The 15,371-nt window shown below is 37.2% G+C and overlaps 1 protein-coding gene and 1 long non-coding RNA gene across 5 annotated transcripts in view; one reads left to right on the top strand and one right to left on the bottom strand.

Moving 5' to 3' along the window:
* Positions 1 to 10,664, top strand: part of LOC132666831 (uncharacterized) — a 57,124-nt gene extending 46,460 nt beyond the window's left edge. The window contains exon 4 of the long non-coding RNA XR_009604865.2: positions 10,126 to 10,664. This is a non-coding gene — a long non-coding RNA (uncharacterized LOC132666831). The remainder of the gene's footprint in view (positions 1 to 10,125) is intronic.
* Positions 10,665 to 13,526: 2,862 nt separating this feature from the next.
* Positions 13,527 to 15,371, bottom strand: part of EXOC2 (exocyst complex component 2) — a 283,103-nt gene continuing 281,258 nt past the window's right edge. For all 4 annotated transcript variants that reach the window (XM_060614965.2, XM_060614961.2, XM_060614962.2 and 1 more), the window contains one exon: positions 13,527 to 14,288. In XM_060614965.2, the coding sequence (XP_060470948.1) occupies positions 14,195 to 14,288 (94 nt within the window). In that variant the 3' untranslated portion in view covers positions 13,527 to 14,194. The remainder of the gene's footprint in view (positions 14,289 to 15,371) is intronic.

Here is a 15,371-nt window from a genome sequence, read left to right as displayed (position 1 = left end):
ACATTCTGTCTCTCTCTGTCTCCTATCAATAAATAAATGTTAAATTTAAAAAAAAAATCCATACAATGCAGATACATCTCAAGTATATTTTATTATGTAGGATGCCCTCTGGCCTCTCCGTAATTTTTTCTGAAATTTGTTTATTGAACAAAGGGTCATTTGCTTTAATTTCCAGCAATATTGATTTTGCTGATTATCCATAGATAATCCCCTGTATTTCCTACAAATTGTTAAGTAGATTTAGACATTCAGGTTCAACATTTTAGCAAGAATACATCAGTGGTGTATTGTAAGACTTGTTTCTAAGTATGGATAAAAGGTAGTTTCTGTGTGCTAAGCTTGATTTGGTACCTTTAGTGTCCAGGGATTGGGGATGGGATCAGCTGAATAGAAAATTCCTTTCAATGTTTAAAAATTGTAGTAAACAATAATATCTTATGAGCTACAAATCTGAAGCCCATGCAGATGTGAACAGTTTGGTGTTATGATCAAATAAAACAAAAAAATCTGACCTTTCAAATATAGATGGCAGACTGAAACCACACATTTACTTTAGCTCTAACTAAAACTTTCTCTATCTATATACCTATATATAGAACTGTACTGTCATTTTATATATTCGTGTGTGTGTGTGTGCGTGTGCATGGGTGAATATGCACCCATGCATACATGCTGTCTATACATAAACACCGTATGCATACTGCATATAACCATGTATGTTACTACAGACAGTTAATAATACAGTTAAATATACATAAAAGGCATACATCCACAAAGAAAAAAAGGAGAGGAAATAATAGGTATGAGTTTGAAAGCTGCCAAACATATGGGTATGTGGAAACTGATTTAGAAGATCTAAACAAGTCATGGGGCGCGTGGGTGGCTCAATCGGTTGGGTGTCCGACTTTGGCTCAGGTCATGATCTCATGGTTTGTGGGTTTGAGCCCCGCGTTGGGCTCTGTGCTGACAGCTCAGAGTCTGGAGCCCGTTTTGGATTCTGTGTCTCCCTCTATCTCTGCCTCTTCCCTGCTCGTGCTCTGTCTCTCTTAGTCTCTCAAAAATAAATAAACATTGAAAAAAAAAATTTTAAGAAGATCTAAACAAGTCAGATGCTAAATTGGCAATAGGAAAGACAAAAAGATGCAACCTAGTTTACATTGCAAATTTCTCAAAAGGCTCAAGAGTTTGTGGTATGGGAACTTCTGGAAGTGGGGATAAAGTGGGGGTTAAAAATCAAGCGATCAGTTTACAGGGTGTTTAACAGTTAGATGTTCCCAGGTCTCCTCTTCCTCCCCACATAGTTGGGAATATGCCCTCTACCTTCCCACTTGATCAGAGGACTAGCATTTTATTCTCTGGAGGGTAAATGCAGAAAGCTGTGGCATACCACATCTAGTTGAGAGCAGGTGTACTGTCCTAACAAAAATGACCTCTGAGGCTTCTTCTTTCTCTTGACTTTTAGGATACTGAGAGCAGTTTATTTGCTCACGGCATGAGACTGGAAGCACCTTGTCTGAGGAATCTGACCAACCCCAGAAAAATGACCTAAATATAATAATATTAGAGATTCTCCCAGTGAAAAGGCCCATCCTACCTTAATTGAAGCTCATAATTGATAAGCCCTATCCATTCCATGGAACTTACAATGCAATTCAGCTTTTGAGTGCTCTACTGCTAAATATGAATAAATATCAAAGCTTGCTAGAAATTTTAGAAAAGCTTATGATATTTATTCTAATAATATGAGAAGAATAAATAAATTTGGAGACTATGCAAAAAGGAAAGACCAACTTTGGGGTGCCTGCGTGCCTCAGTTGGTTAAGCATCTGACTTCAGCTCAGGTCATGATCTCGTGGTTCATGGGTTTGAGCCCCACATTGGGCTCTGTGCTGACAGCTCAGAGCCTGAAGCCTGCTTCGGATTCTGTGTCTCTATCTCTGCCCTTCCCCTGCTTGTACTCTCTCTGTCTCTCTCTTTCTCTCTCAAAACTAAGTAAACATTAAAAAAATAGAAAAAAATTCTAAAATAGTGTAATTATTTCCAGATAAACAAAAAATCAACAGAATTATAAAAAGGAATATTCAGAGAAAAAAAAAAAACTTCTAATAAATTAAAAACAACAGAAAGGAAAAATCAATAAAAAGGTTGGATGACCTGAAACTAATATAACACTATATGTTAGCTACACTGGAAATAATAATAATAATGATAATAATAATAATAATAATGTTGGATGGTTTCTCAGAAAGTAGAATAAAACCCAAAAAAGAAAACAAGAGGAAAAAGATGTAATTTTTTAAAAAAAGGACCAGGATAGGAGATCCAAATATTAAAGATAAGGATAAAAACTGGGACCAAAGGGACTCCAATAAACAATTTAAGAAAAATTCCTCCAATATAAAGACATTAGATTGACTAAGGGCATCATACCCAGAACAACATAATGAACTTTCAAAAAACTGGGAGAAGATTCTACAAGCATAGATTGACAGATACTGGAGGACAAAAGTGAAAATGCTTGACAATCTTGAGGAAATAGGATTTCCAACCTAGAGTTCTATATCTAGCCAAGCTATCATAAAGATTTTCGTCATATATTCAAGGCTAAAAAAACTTACCTCCCATATACTCTTTTCCCAGAAAGTTATTGGAGGTTGAACTCTATCAAGCTAGGGAGCAAATCAAAAAAGTGGATGCTATGGGATAAAAAAGCAGTTGATTCAACACAAAAGAAGGGCAGAGAAAAATTCTAGGATGATGAATATTATGGGAGACCCTAAGATGGCAGGTGTCGGGCCGACTTAGGGGGTACCCAGTCTAGACTACAGAAGGTTGAGAAGCTGTGGGTAAGTTCGTTCAAGTAGATAAACTTGATGAAATATCTATGTGTTTGAATATGGTTCAAGGATATTTTTCATAACTTGGGTGGAGGAAGTTTTGGGATGACAGAAAACTACATATAATACATAAAAATATGAACATTTTGTCAAAATATGAAATATGTTCTTCACAGATGAAAAGTACAACAGGATGAGGATGTTAGTATATTATTGGCTTATGACCAAATTGCATTTACATACGTATAATAACTTGAACAGTGAATAATGACCTAACCAAAGCAAATATACTTGGAGGAAAGGCTAGGGAAGTGTGCTTGTATGGTAGAGGCAATGAAAGCAAGCTAAGTTCTCATCTTCTGCTTTAAGGAAGACAACAATGACTAAGCAGAAGAATTAAAAAGTAGCAACATAAACCTATTTAGAGATATTGAACTAAATGCCAAAAGAGTTGAAAGTGAATGGCTTTAGGGAGTAGGCAAAGGAGGAGGGAGGAGCTCTGAACTGCTTAACAGATGACCACAGGAGAAGGGAAGGGAAAATAAGATAAAAACAGAGAGGGAAACAAACCATAAGAGACTCTTTGAAATACAGAGAACTGAGGGTTGATGGGTGTGAGGGGGGATAGGGAAAATGGGTGATGGGTATTGAGGAGGGCACTTGTTGGGATGAGCACTGGGTGTTGTAAATCAGTAATGAATTACTGGAATCTACTCCTGAAGCCAAAACTACACTGTATGTTAGATACCTTGAGAATAAATTTTTTAAAAATTGCATATAAACTACATATGTAATTTGACACTTTTGCTACTCTAACTTCATCAATAGCATTGAAGAAAGATTTCCTGAGGGCTTACTTGTTACCAAATGCTGGACTAAAACCTACAGTCACCACACTGATGCAGCCCAATGGCTACTGCCTACAGCACACGGAGCTCCTTTGGGGATGGAAGGGCTTTGGGGATCAACTGAGAGCAGGGCACAGGACACACAGCAGAATGAAAGTCAACTCCATAGCCATCTGACATTGGGTACATATTCAGGTGAGGCCTGGTACTAGGAGCCCCTACATGGTAGAGAAATTTAATAAGCATTTTGAAGGAAAACACTTTGGAGAAAAGAAAAGGATGTGTATAAATCTTTGTAAGTTATTTCAACAGGCAAAGGAGTAGAGGCAGAGGAACTGATCAGACACTCAGGAAGAGAATTTAAAGAGAAAACGAAGCTAAAGAAGAGCTTTAAAGGCTGACCCTTAGGAAGAGAAATGACCCAAATAGATAAAATCATGAATGAAAGAGGAGAGATAAAAACCAATACCACAGAAATACAAACAATTATAAGAGACTACTATGAAAAAATATATACCAACAAACTGTCAATCTGGAAGAAATAGACAAATTCCTAGAAACTCACAAACTACCAAAACTGAAACAGGAAGAAATAGAAAATTTGAACAGACCCATAATCAGCAAAGAAATTAAATCAGTTTCAAAAATATCCCAACAAACAAGAGTCCTGGTTTGTTTGAAGGCCAGATGACTGCACAGGGGAATTCTACCAGACAATTCTTAGCCTCGGCAATCAGACAACACAAAGGAATAAAACGCATCCAAATGGGCCAGGAGGAGGTCAAACTTTCACTCTTCACAGATGACATGATACTCTATATGGAAAACCCAAAGATTCAACCAAAAAACTGCTATAGCTGATCCATGAATTCAGCAAAGTCGCAGGATATAAAATCAATGCACAGAAATTGGTTGAAACAACAGAAAGAGAAATCAAGGAATCGATCCCATTCACAATTGCACCAAAACCCATAAAATACCTAGGAATAAATTTAACCAAAGAGGTGAAAAATCTACACACTGAAAACTATAGAAAGCTTGTGAAAGAAATTGAAGAAGACACACACAAAAAATGAAGAAAAATATTGCATGCTTCTGGATAGGAAGCACAAATTTGTTAAAATGCCAATACTACCCAAAGCAATCTACATATTCAATGCAATCCCTATCAAAATAACACCAGCATTCTTCACAGAGCTAGAACAAACAATCCTAAAATTTGTCTGGAACCAGAAAAGCCCCCAAATAGCCAAAGCAATCTTGAAAAAGAAAACCAAAGCTGGAGGCATCACAATCCCAGACTTCAAGCTGTATTACAAAGCTGTAATCATCAAGACAGTATGGTACTGGCACAAAAACAGACACTCAGATCCATGGAACAAAATAGAGAACCCAGAAATGGACCCACAAACGTATGGCCAACTAATTTTTGACAAAGCAGGAATGAATATCCAATGGAATAAAGACAGTCATTTCAGCAAATGGTGCTGGAAAAACTGGACAGTGACATGCAGAAACATGAACCTGGACCACTTTCTTACACCATATACAAAAGTAAACTCAAAATGCATGGAAGACCTAAATGTAACATAGGAAGCCATCAAAATCCTAGAGAAGAAAGCAGACAAAGACCTCTTTGACCTCAGCTGCAGCAGCTTCTTACTCAACATGTCTCCAGAGGCAAGAGAAACAAAAGCAAAAATGAACTATTGGGACCTCACCAAAATAAAAACTTTTGCACAGCAAAGGAAACAGTCAACAAAACTAAAAGGCAACCAATGGAATGGGAGAAGATATTTGCAAATGACATAAGAGATGAAGGGTTACTATCCAAATCTATAAAGAACTTTTCAAACTCAACACACAAAAAATGAATAATCCAGTGAAGAAATGGGCAAAAGACATGAATAGACACTTCTCCAAAGACATCCAGATGGCCAACCAACACATGAAAAAATGCTCACCATCACTCACCATCAGGGAAATAGAAATCAAAACCACAATGAGATACCATCTCACACCTATCAGAATGGCTAACATTAACAACTTAGACAACAACAGATGTTGGCGAGGATGTGGAGAAAGAGGATATCTTTTGCATTGCTAGTGGGAATGCAAACTGGTGCAGCCAATCTGGAAAACGGTATGGAGGTTCCTCAAAAAATTACAAATAGAACTACCCTATGACCTAGCAATTGCACTACTAGGTATTTATCCAAGGGATACAGGTGTGCCATTTCAAAGGGGCACATGCACCCCAATGTTTATAGCAGTGTTATTCACAATAGCCAAAGTATAGATAGAGCCCAAATGTCCACTGATGGATGAATGGATAAAGAAGAAGTGGTGTATATATATATATATATATATATATATATATATATATATATATATAATGGAGTATTACTCAGCAATAAAAAAGAATGAAATCTTGACATTTGCAACTACGTGTTTGGAACTAGAGGGTATTATGCTAAGCAAAATTAGTCAGAGAAAGACAAATATCATGTGACTTCGCTCATATGAGGAACTTAAGATACACAAATGAACAGATGATGAACAGATGAACATAAGGGAAGGAAAAATAATATAAAAATAGGGAGGGGGACAAAATATAAGAGACTCTTAAATATAGAGAACAGAGGGTTGCTGGAGGGGTTGTGGGAGGGGGGATGGGCTAAATGGGTAAGGGGCATTAAGGAATCTACTCCTGAAATCATTGTTGCACTACATGCTAACGTGGATGTAAATTTAAAAATAAATAAATTGAAAAAATAAATAAAGAAGAGTTAATACCTATTCTCAAACTATCTCAAAAAATAGAAATGGAAAGAAAACTTACAAACTCATTCTATGAAGCAAACATTACTTGGATTACTTGTCTCCAAAACGAGACAAAGACCTCACTAAAAAGGACAATTACAGGCAAATATCCCCGATGAACCTGTATGCAAAAATTCTCAACAAGATACTAGCAAATCAAATTCAACAGTACATTAAAATAATTATTCACCAGGATCAAGTGGGATTTATTCTTGGGCTGCAGGGGTGATTCAATATCTGCAAATTAATCAACGTGATACACTACATTAATAAAAGAAAGGATAAGAACCTATAATCCTCTCAATAGATGCAGAAAAAGCATTTGACAAAATACAGCATCAATTCTTGATAAAAGCCTCAACAAAGTAGGGATAGATGGAACATACTTCCACCATAAAGGCCATGTATGAAAGACCCACAGTTAATATCATCCTTAGTGGGGAAAAACTGAGAGCCTTTTCCTTATAGTCAGGAAAAAGAAAAGGATGCCCACTCTCACTATTACTATTTAACATACTACTGGAAGTCTTAGCTTCAGCAATCAGACAACAAAAAGAGATAAAGGGCATACAAATCAGCAAGGAAGAAGTCAAACTTTCACTATTTGCAGATGACATGATTCTCTATGTAGAAAGCCCAAAAGACCCCATCAAAAAATTGCTCTAATATATGAATTCAGCAAAGTCGCAGGCTATAAAATAAACGTGCAGAAATGTATTGCATTTCTATACACCAATAACAAAGCAGCAGAAAAAGAAATTAAGCAATCGATCCCATTTATATTTGCACCCAAATAAATAAGATACATAGGAATAAACTAAAGTAAGGTAAAAAGATCTGTACTTTGAAAAATATAGAAGACTTCTGAAAGAAATTGAAGAGGACACAAAGAAAGGGAAAAGCATCTCATGCTCACAGATTGGGAGAACAAACATTGTTAAAATGTCTATACTACTGAAAGCAATCTACACATTTAATGCAATCCCTAACAAAATACCACCAGCATTCTTTGCAGAGCTAGAGCAGACAATCCTAAAATTTGTATAAAACCACAAAAGACCCTGAATAGCCAAAGCAATCCTGAAAAAGAAAAATAAAACTGGAGGCATCACGATTCCGGATTTCAAGCTATGTTACAAAGCTGTAATCATCAAGACAGTATAGTATTTACACAGAACAGTCATATAGATCAATGGAGCAGAATAGAAAAACCAGAAACAAACCCACAACTTTATGGTCAACTCATCTTCGACAAAGTAGGAAAGAATATCCAATGGAATAAAGACAGTCTCTTCAACAAATGGTGCTGGGAAACCTGGGCGGCGACATGCAGAAGAACGAAACTGGACCACTTTCTTACACCACACACAAAATAAATTCAAAATGGATGAAAGACCTAAATGTGAGACAGGAAACCATCAAAATCCTAGTGGAGAACCTAGGCAGCAGCCTCTTTGACCTCAGCCATAGCAACTTCTTAGTAGATACATTGCCAAAGGCAAGGGAAACAAAAGCAAACATGAACTCTTGGGACTTCATCAAGATAAAACTTCTGCACAGTGAAGGAAACAATCAACAAAACTAAAAAGCAGCCTATGGAATGGGAGAAGATATACGTAAATGACATAATAGATAAACGGATACTATCCAAAATCCATAAAGAACTTATCAAACTAAACACCCGAAAAACAAATAATCTTGTTAAGAAATGGGCAAAGGATAAGAATAGACAATTTTCCAGAGACATCTAGATGGCTAACAGACACATGAAAAGATGCTCAACATCACTGATCAACTGGGAAATACAAATCAACCACAATGAGATGCCTCCTCACACCTGTCAGAATGGCTAAAATTAATAACACAAGAATTGACAGGTGTTGGTGAGGATGTGGAGAAAGGGGAACACTTTTACACTGCTAGTGGGAATGCAAACTAGTGAAGCCACTATGGAGAAAAGTATGGAGGTTCCTCCAGAAAATAAAAATAGAACTATCTCATGATCCAGCAATTTCACTAGTAGGTATTTACCCAAAGGATATAAAAATAATGATAGGAGGGGTATATGGACCCCAATGTCTATAGCAGCATTATCAACAATAGCCAAACTGGAGAGAGCCCAAATGTTCAAATTGATGAATGGGTAAAGAAGATGTGGTATGGATATACATTGTAATATTACTCAGCCATCAAAAATAATGAAATCTTGCCACTTGCAATGACATGGATGGAGCTAGAATGTATCATGCTAAGTGAAATAAGTCAATCAGAGAAAGACAAATACCATATGATTTAACTCATATGTGGAATTTAAGAAACACAACTGGTAAACATATGGGAAGGTGGAGAGGAAAGAGGAGAGAGGGAAACAAACTATAAGAGACTCTTAATGATAGAGAACAAACACGGTTGATGGAAGGAGGGTGTTTTGTGATCTTCAAGAAAGAGACAGCTTTCTTGACAGCTCTGTGGGCAAGAGAAAGTTTCTCTGATTCCTTCCTTATCATTCGCTGGTCACTTATGATTTTCCAAATGCCAAGATTAGCAGCCATTTCTCAGCATTTATCCTTTGTACACATCTGCAACATTTGACCTTGTCAACAATCTCTATATTCCAACATGATTCTTCTTCTTCCCTTTATTTTTGTGACCCCCATAACTCCATCGTTCCCTGGCTCCCCTCATCCCTTTGTGATGAGTCCTTCTGTGGGCCTTCTTTGGCAGGTAGTGATCAAGTAGTTGTCTTGGTTCTCAGGAATCTGGGCCTAGCTGAAGAGTTTGTAGGCAGATGGGACAGGAATATTCAAGAAATATGTGATAGAAATAATGAGAACCACAACACTATCAACAATGATTACAGCAACACGGCCAGTGGGACAACCAGTCATGGTTATGATGCTGATGAAAACAGGGTGACCAGCTTCAGTACTTCCTTTACCTAAGGATAGAGTTTATAGGCTGGACAGGAAAAAGGTAGTTTGGCATCCTACTGACTTTTATTAGCCAAGTTACAAACAGATAACCCAAAGACCCAGATCCTGTTAGTAAAATATTTGTTATGTATTTATAACCTGGCCAGGTACAAAAAGGCTTTCCAGTGATCCAGTGATATGATAAAACTGAATTACAAATGTGGGTGAATAGAAAGAAGACATCAACACACCAAAAACATGACTCTAATATATAAAAATATGCATTCAATGCAAAGCTTGAATCATTTGCTGTTCTGACATATTTATTAAAAAAAACCTTGCTGTCCCAGTTGAGGTATGCATATCAAATATTCAATATATCTTTTATATTGTTAGAGCATTTTATATATTCATATGAAAACCTTTATAACTGCTACAAAAATGTTTAATGACAAAAATGTATGCTAGTTTCAGTCTATAGTTAAATGTAATTATTTTAAGCATATATTAAATAAAATAGAGCTAACTTTACTTTAGAAACATAATCTTGATTTAAAATGTTGAAATTTATAACTTTTCAGAAAACACATCATAATGCTCTTACATGTCTAAAATATCCTACAGCACATAATCAAAGCTGAAACACATCGCCATCTTGCACCAAACCAGAATTAAAGTGTAACATTTTCTATTTATCCCCTCTAGGAAAGCTGCCTACAAGGATTGAAGAGCCAGGAGAGTGCCTCAGAAAGCCTGCCTATGGCAATGATGCTTGTCTTGCAATGCCAGAATCATTTCTAGAGCATGCCACTTTCATGGCATACTGATAAAGTCTTAGTAAAACCAAATTATTCCTAATACATTTTTTAGTATTGAAGGTGGGGCTGACTTTGCTAACTGATATGAAGCCAGGATTATCACATGAATGTGGGTGTGCTAAGCCCAAATGCTACCTATGTGTGAAAGCACTTTTGAGTATCTTAATTCTTTTTATGTTTTTGTCAATTTGCTCCAAGTCCTGGTTTATCTCTCAGCTTTCTGCTAACTTACATTATATTCAGCTTTCTCCTCTTAACCACTAAATTCTTCTGTACCTCAAGAAAGTCTTGAAATACTCCTTTCTTCCAAGAAGTTCCCCTTGACTTGTTGGAATAGTAGTCCTTGAACCACCTCATTTGGGTATGGGGTTTTTATGTGCCTACCCTCAATTCTCTGAGCCATAAAAAAGCACTTACTTGTCCCTATTTTGCTTAAGTTTTATTATCCTCTAGCACTTATATACTTCCCTGAGCCATGTCACTTGAGGGACAGCAGAAAGTATATTTGGCTGGGGGGGAAGAACTGGCCATGGTTAAATTAAAGGGCAATGAAGCCAGACAACTCTGAGTGTGACACATCCTGCTCTTACCAGCCTTGTAGTCTTGAAGTCATGAACTTCTCTCTTAAGTCCTGATTTCCTCATCTGTGAAATGGACATAATACCTTCTAGCTCATTAGGTTGTCATAACACTATTGGGAAGCCTAAATGAGATAATTTGGTACAATGCCTAGCATCTGGTAAGCCCTCAACAAGTAGAGAATTAGGTGGACAGCTGATAAATGCTTTCTGACAATGATTAGGCAAATATAAGGTAAACTAAAATTTAAGTATTTATTTTGTGTGTTAAAACTATATATATAAAAGTGATACAACTAATGAAAATGCTGACATAAAGATGCTTAGGGGAAAAAATGACATCTAAGTTATATCTTGTATTAAAGACACATTTTTTTTTTGAGAATCAAACCTAATGTCTTATTTTTTATTTTTTAATATAAAATTTATTGTCAAATTGGTTTCCATACAACACCCAGTGTTCATCCCAACAGGAGCCCTCCTCAATGCCCATCACCCACTTTCCCCTCCCCCCCACCCCCCCACCCTCCCATCAACCCTCAGTTTGTTCTCAGTTTTTAAATGTCTCTTATGGTTTGGCTCCTTCCCTCTCTCTCTCTTTTTTTTCCTTCCCCTCCTCCATGGTCTTCTGTGAAGTTTCTCAGGATCCACAGAAGAGTGAAAACACATGGTGTCTGTCTTTCTCTGTATGACTTATTTCACTTAGCATAGCACCCTCCAGTTCCATCCACGTTGTTACAAAGGGCCATATTTCATTCTTTCTCATTGCCACGTAGTATTCCATTGTGTATATAAACCACAATTTCTTTATCCATTCATCAGTTGATGGACATTTGGGCTTTCCATAATTTGGCTATTGTTGAAAGTGCTGCTATAAACATTGGGGTAAAAGTGCCCCCATGCATCAGAACTCCTGTATCCCTTGGGTAAATTCCTAGTAGTGCTATTGCTGGGTCATAGGGTAGATCTATTTTTAATTTTTTGAGGAACCTCCACACTGCTTTCCAGAATGGTGCACCAGTTTGCATTCCCACCAACAGTGCAAGAGGGTTCCCATTTCTCCACATCCTCACCAGCATCTATAGTCTCCTCATTTGTTCATTTTAGCCACTCTGACTGGCATGAGGTGGTATCTCAGTGTGGTTTTGATTTGTATTTTCCTAATGAGGAGTGACATTGAGCATCTTTTCATGTGCCTGTTGGCCATCTGGATGTCTTCTTTAGAGAAGTGTCTATTATGTTTTCTGCCCATTTCTTCACTGGATTGTTTTTTGGGTGTGGAGTTTGGTAAGTTCTTTATAGATTTTGGATACTAGCCCTTTGTCCAATATGTTCTTTATTGGATTAATGTTCTGTACTAGATATTTAAAATAACACAAACATTCAGGCTTGCAGATTTGTAATTTAGTTCATAATCATGTTAAATATAATAGTTACCAGGCTTAAGAGAGACAATATTCTGTATATTTCTTAGTAAATTTTATGGAGCAAATTCATAGAAATTACACTTTTACTTCCAGTTAGTATGATTTCCCTCATACACCAAATGAACAAACATAACAACACTGAATTATTTTAATTTTTTTTAATGTTCATTTATTTTGGAGAGAGAGAGCGAGAGAAAGAGAAAGAGAAAGATGGAGTGTGAACAGGGGAGGTGCAGAGAGAGAGGGAGACATGGAACCTGAAGCACGCTCCAGGCTCCGAGCTGTCAGCACAGAGCCTGATGAGGGGCTTGAACTCATGAACTGCCAGATCATGACCTGAGCCGAAGTCAGACTGAGCCACCCAGAAGCCCCAGCACTGACTTATTTTAAATGATACTGTACTTGGCTATACTGTACTCTAAAATTACTTATATTAGTGTGTATCCTGAGAAACTTAACAGAAGACCATGGGGGAGGGGAAGGAAAAAAAAATGGTTAGAGAGGGAGGGAGCCAAAACATAAGAGACTCCTAAAAACTGAGAACAAACTGAGGGTTTATGGGGGGTGGAAGGGTAGGGTGGGTGGGTGATGGGTATTGAGGAGGGCACCTGTTGGGATGATCACTGGGTGTTATATGGAAACCAATTTGACAATAAATTTCATAATAAAAAAATAAAATAAATAAAATAAAATTACTTTTATTAGTAAATATATTAATTTCCACATTAAAAAAAGGGGACTCTGCGACATCCACAGAAAAATTTGAGAACCCTGACATACAGCCTGCAGGTAAGAGAATTACTCAGTTTTCTGAAGCAACTGGTATGATGCAGCTAGGTAGGGGAAGCTGACTTTGAAAGAGGTTATGGTGCCCTGCACCTATTCTGGTAAACGAAGTCAACATCGAATGTAGGACAAATGGCACGAGGTGCATCAGCAGTTCCTACTGCCTGGTAACAGAGGAATGTCTTTAAATCTTCAGAAAACATAGACTCTGCCAGAGCAGTGTTCTTTTAGCTACTGAGCAAGATGCTTCAAAGGGGAGAGAAAAGACATTACCAGAGGGGGAAGGACTCAATAGCAGTGGGCAGGAGTGCCAGCTGTCACCAGGGGACCTGGCTTGTTCTTTAGGAGGCAGTGAAGGCTGTGGCTATTCCCACCAGCACCTACTGGGGTATCCAAGCTCCACTGCAGTAACAATGGGGTCCTCAATGACAGGCAACACATTGACATGAAAGGACACATTACATTATGAGTGAATTCAACAAAGAAAGGCTACACACTGAAAGGTGCTTAATGTTTATTAGCGCAGTGAGAAATAAAAATTAGGCAGAATAATACAAAGTTAACTCATGGACATCTGGGCACAAATAATCTACCCCAAATATAACATTTTCTTAAGCAGATGGCAAATTTTCTAAAAATCCACTTGAGTTAGGAGAGTGAGGTATTTGTATTTTTAAGTACAGATGTACAGTTTAGGACAGTTAAAGTTCCAAAGATGTCTAAATATAACTTTCTAAATCTCTTCTTATCAATGTCTCCATGTGCCTTGGAAGCTGCAGACACTACAGTCTGGTATATGAGACACTGAAGAATGCCTTTGTTACCTCATATGCCATCTTGAAGCACTCTCTGGAAAGGTATCTCTTCCTGTAGCATTAATCATGCAACATCTAGCTAAGAATATATATATTTAAAGGTATTTTAAAGCCATACAGGGCCTAATGTAATAAAAATGACAAAACAAATTACTGCTCGGGCATTTCAAACAAGGTCATTTTGGTTGAAATGAAACATATACCAACGTCTTTCTAAGCTACCAATTTGGGGAAAAGAGACAGAGATTGCAAACCTAATGCTTTAATATGCTAATACCTGTAAGCGCACTTAACAAAGTAATAACAATTTATTACTTGTTATCTTTAGACTGCCCTTACTGTGGAGGTATTTATGTTTTCATCATAGTTGAAGAAGCAGCTTGGAAACAGGTGAGCTGCAAATGCATGCTACTCTTGAACTTGTTCAGCAGCTCTTCCAGTAACCTGCAAGGAGGAGAGGCTATTTTACAACCTGGCAGAGTGAAGGTTGCCTAGCAACATGAGAAAACATTGGGGGGAGCCAACTGCCTAGTTTTAGCTTCTACTTGTTGAAAAGTTATTTACATATGGATTCTTAACTCAATAACAGAATTAATCAAAGAAGCTAATCAAAAGGAATACACACACACACACACACATGTATATTTATATATAAAAATCTCCCTCCTGTCTCCTTTCCCTAGATTAATTAGATTTCTCCCTAAAACACATTAATGTTTGCACCTGCATTTTTTTTTAAATTCACTTAAAAATTATATACACTAAAATGTACTCTTTTTGGCATACAGTTCTATGAATGTTAACACATATTAGCAACCTAATAACTCCCATAATTGGGCACAGAATAGTTCCATCACCCTCCAAATTCTCTTGTGTTGCCCCTTTGTGGCCACCTTTCTCTTCATCTTGACCCCTCACCAACTAACAGTCTATTGTCTGTTCCTCCTATTTTGCAGTTTTGTCTTTAACAAATATTAGAGAGTGGTAAACTCAGGTGGTGAATTAAGCACCAGAAGAGTAAGGGCTAGTTCTAATTCCACTGGGTAAATCATTCTACTACTTGATAATCAATTTCTTTAACTGGTTTGATGTATAATTTTAGGGCCAGAAATCTTAGAGTGCATTTGGTTCAGAAGAAGCAACCAAGAAGTGCGTTTAAGGACATTGGGGTCAACAGATTATTTCATGGGTTTAACAATGCTCAAAATTGTCTCCATGTGACATTTTCCTCCCATTTTCCCAGACTCATGTGTTCTCTCTGCCTTCTGAGTTTCTATAACATTAACCTATGCAAAACTACAGAGCTTACACCAAGGTTTTCATGTCTATAGACTGATCAGCCAAATGCAAAGGCAGGTGGACTTCAGTTATGGTTAGTGAAGGAACAAAGACCTACATTGTTTCCGCTGCTTCAGTCTAGGGTAGGTTGAGCATTTATGAAATTTGCCTGGCCTACATTTTGTCTCAGGTAATAATTTCCTGTTTTATGAGTAGCAAAGTTTAAACTCTGACCAAGACCATTAACAT

This window comes from Panthera onca, chromosome B2, assembly GCF_046562875.1.
Source record: "Panthera onca isolate mPanOnc1 chromosome B2, mPanOnc1 haplotype 2, whole genome shotgun sequence".
NCBI lineage: Eukaryota > Metazoa > Chordata > Mammalia > Carnivora > Felidae > Panthera > Panthera onca.
Note: the sequence above shows the minus strand (reverse complement) of the source record. Positions and strands in the feature narration are given on the sequence as shown.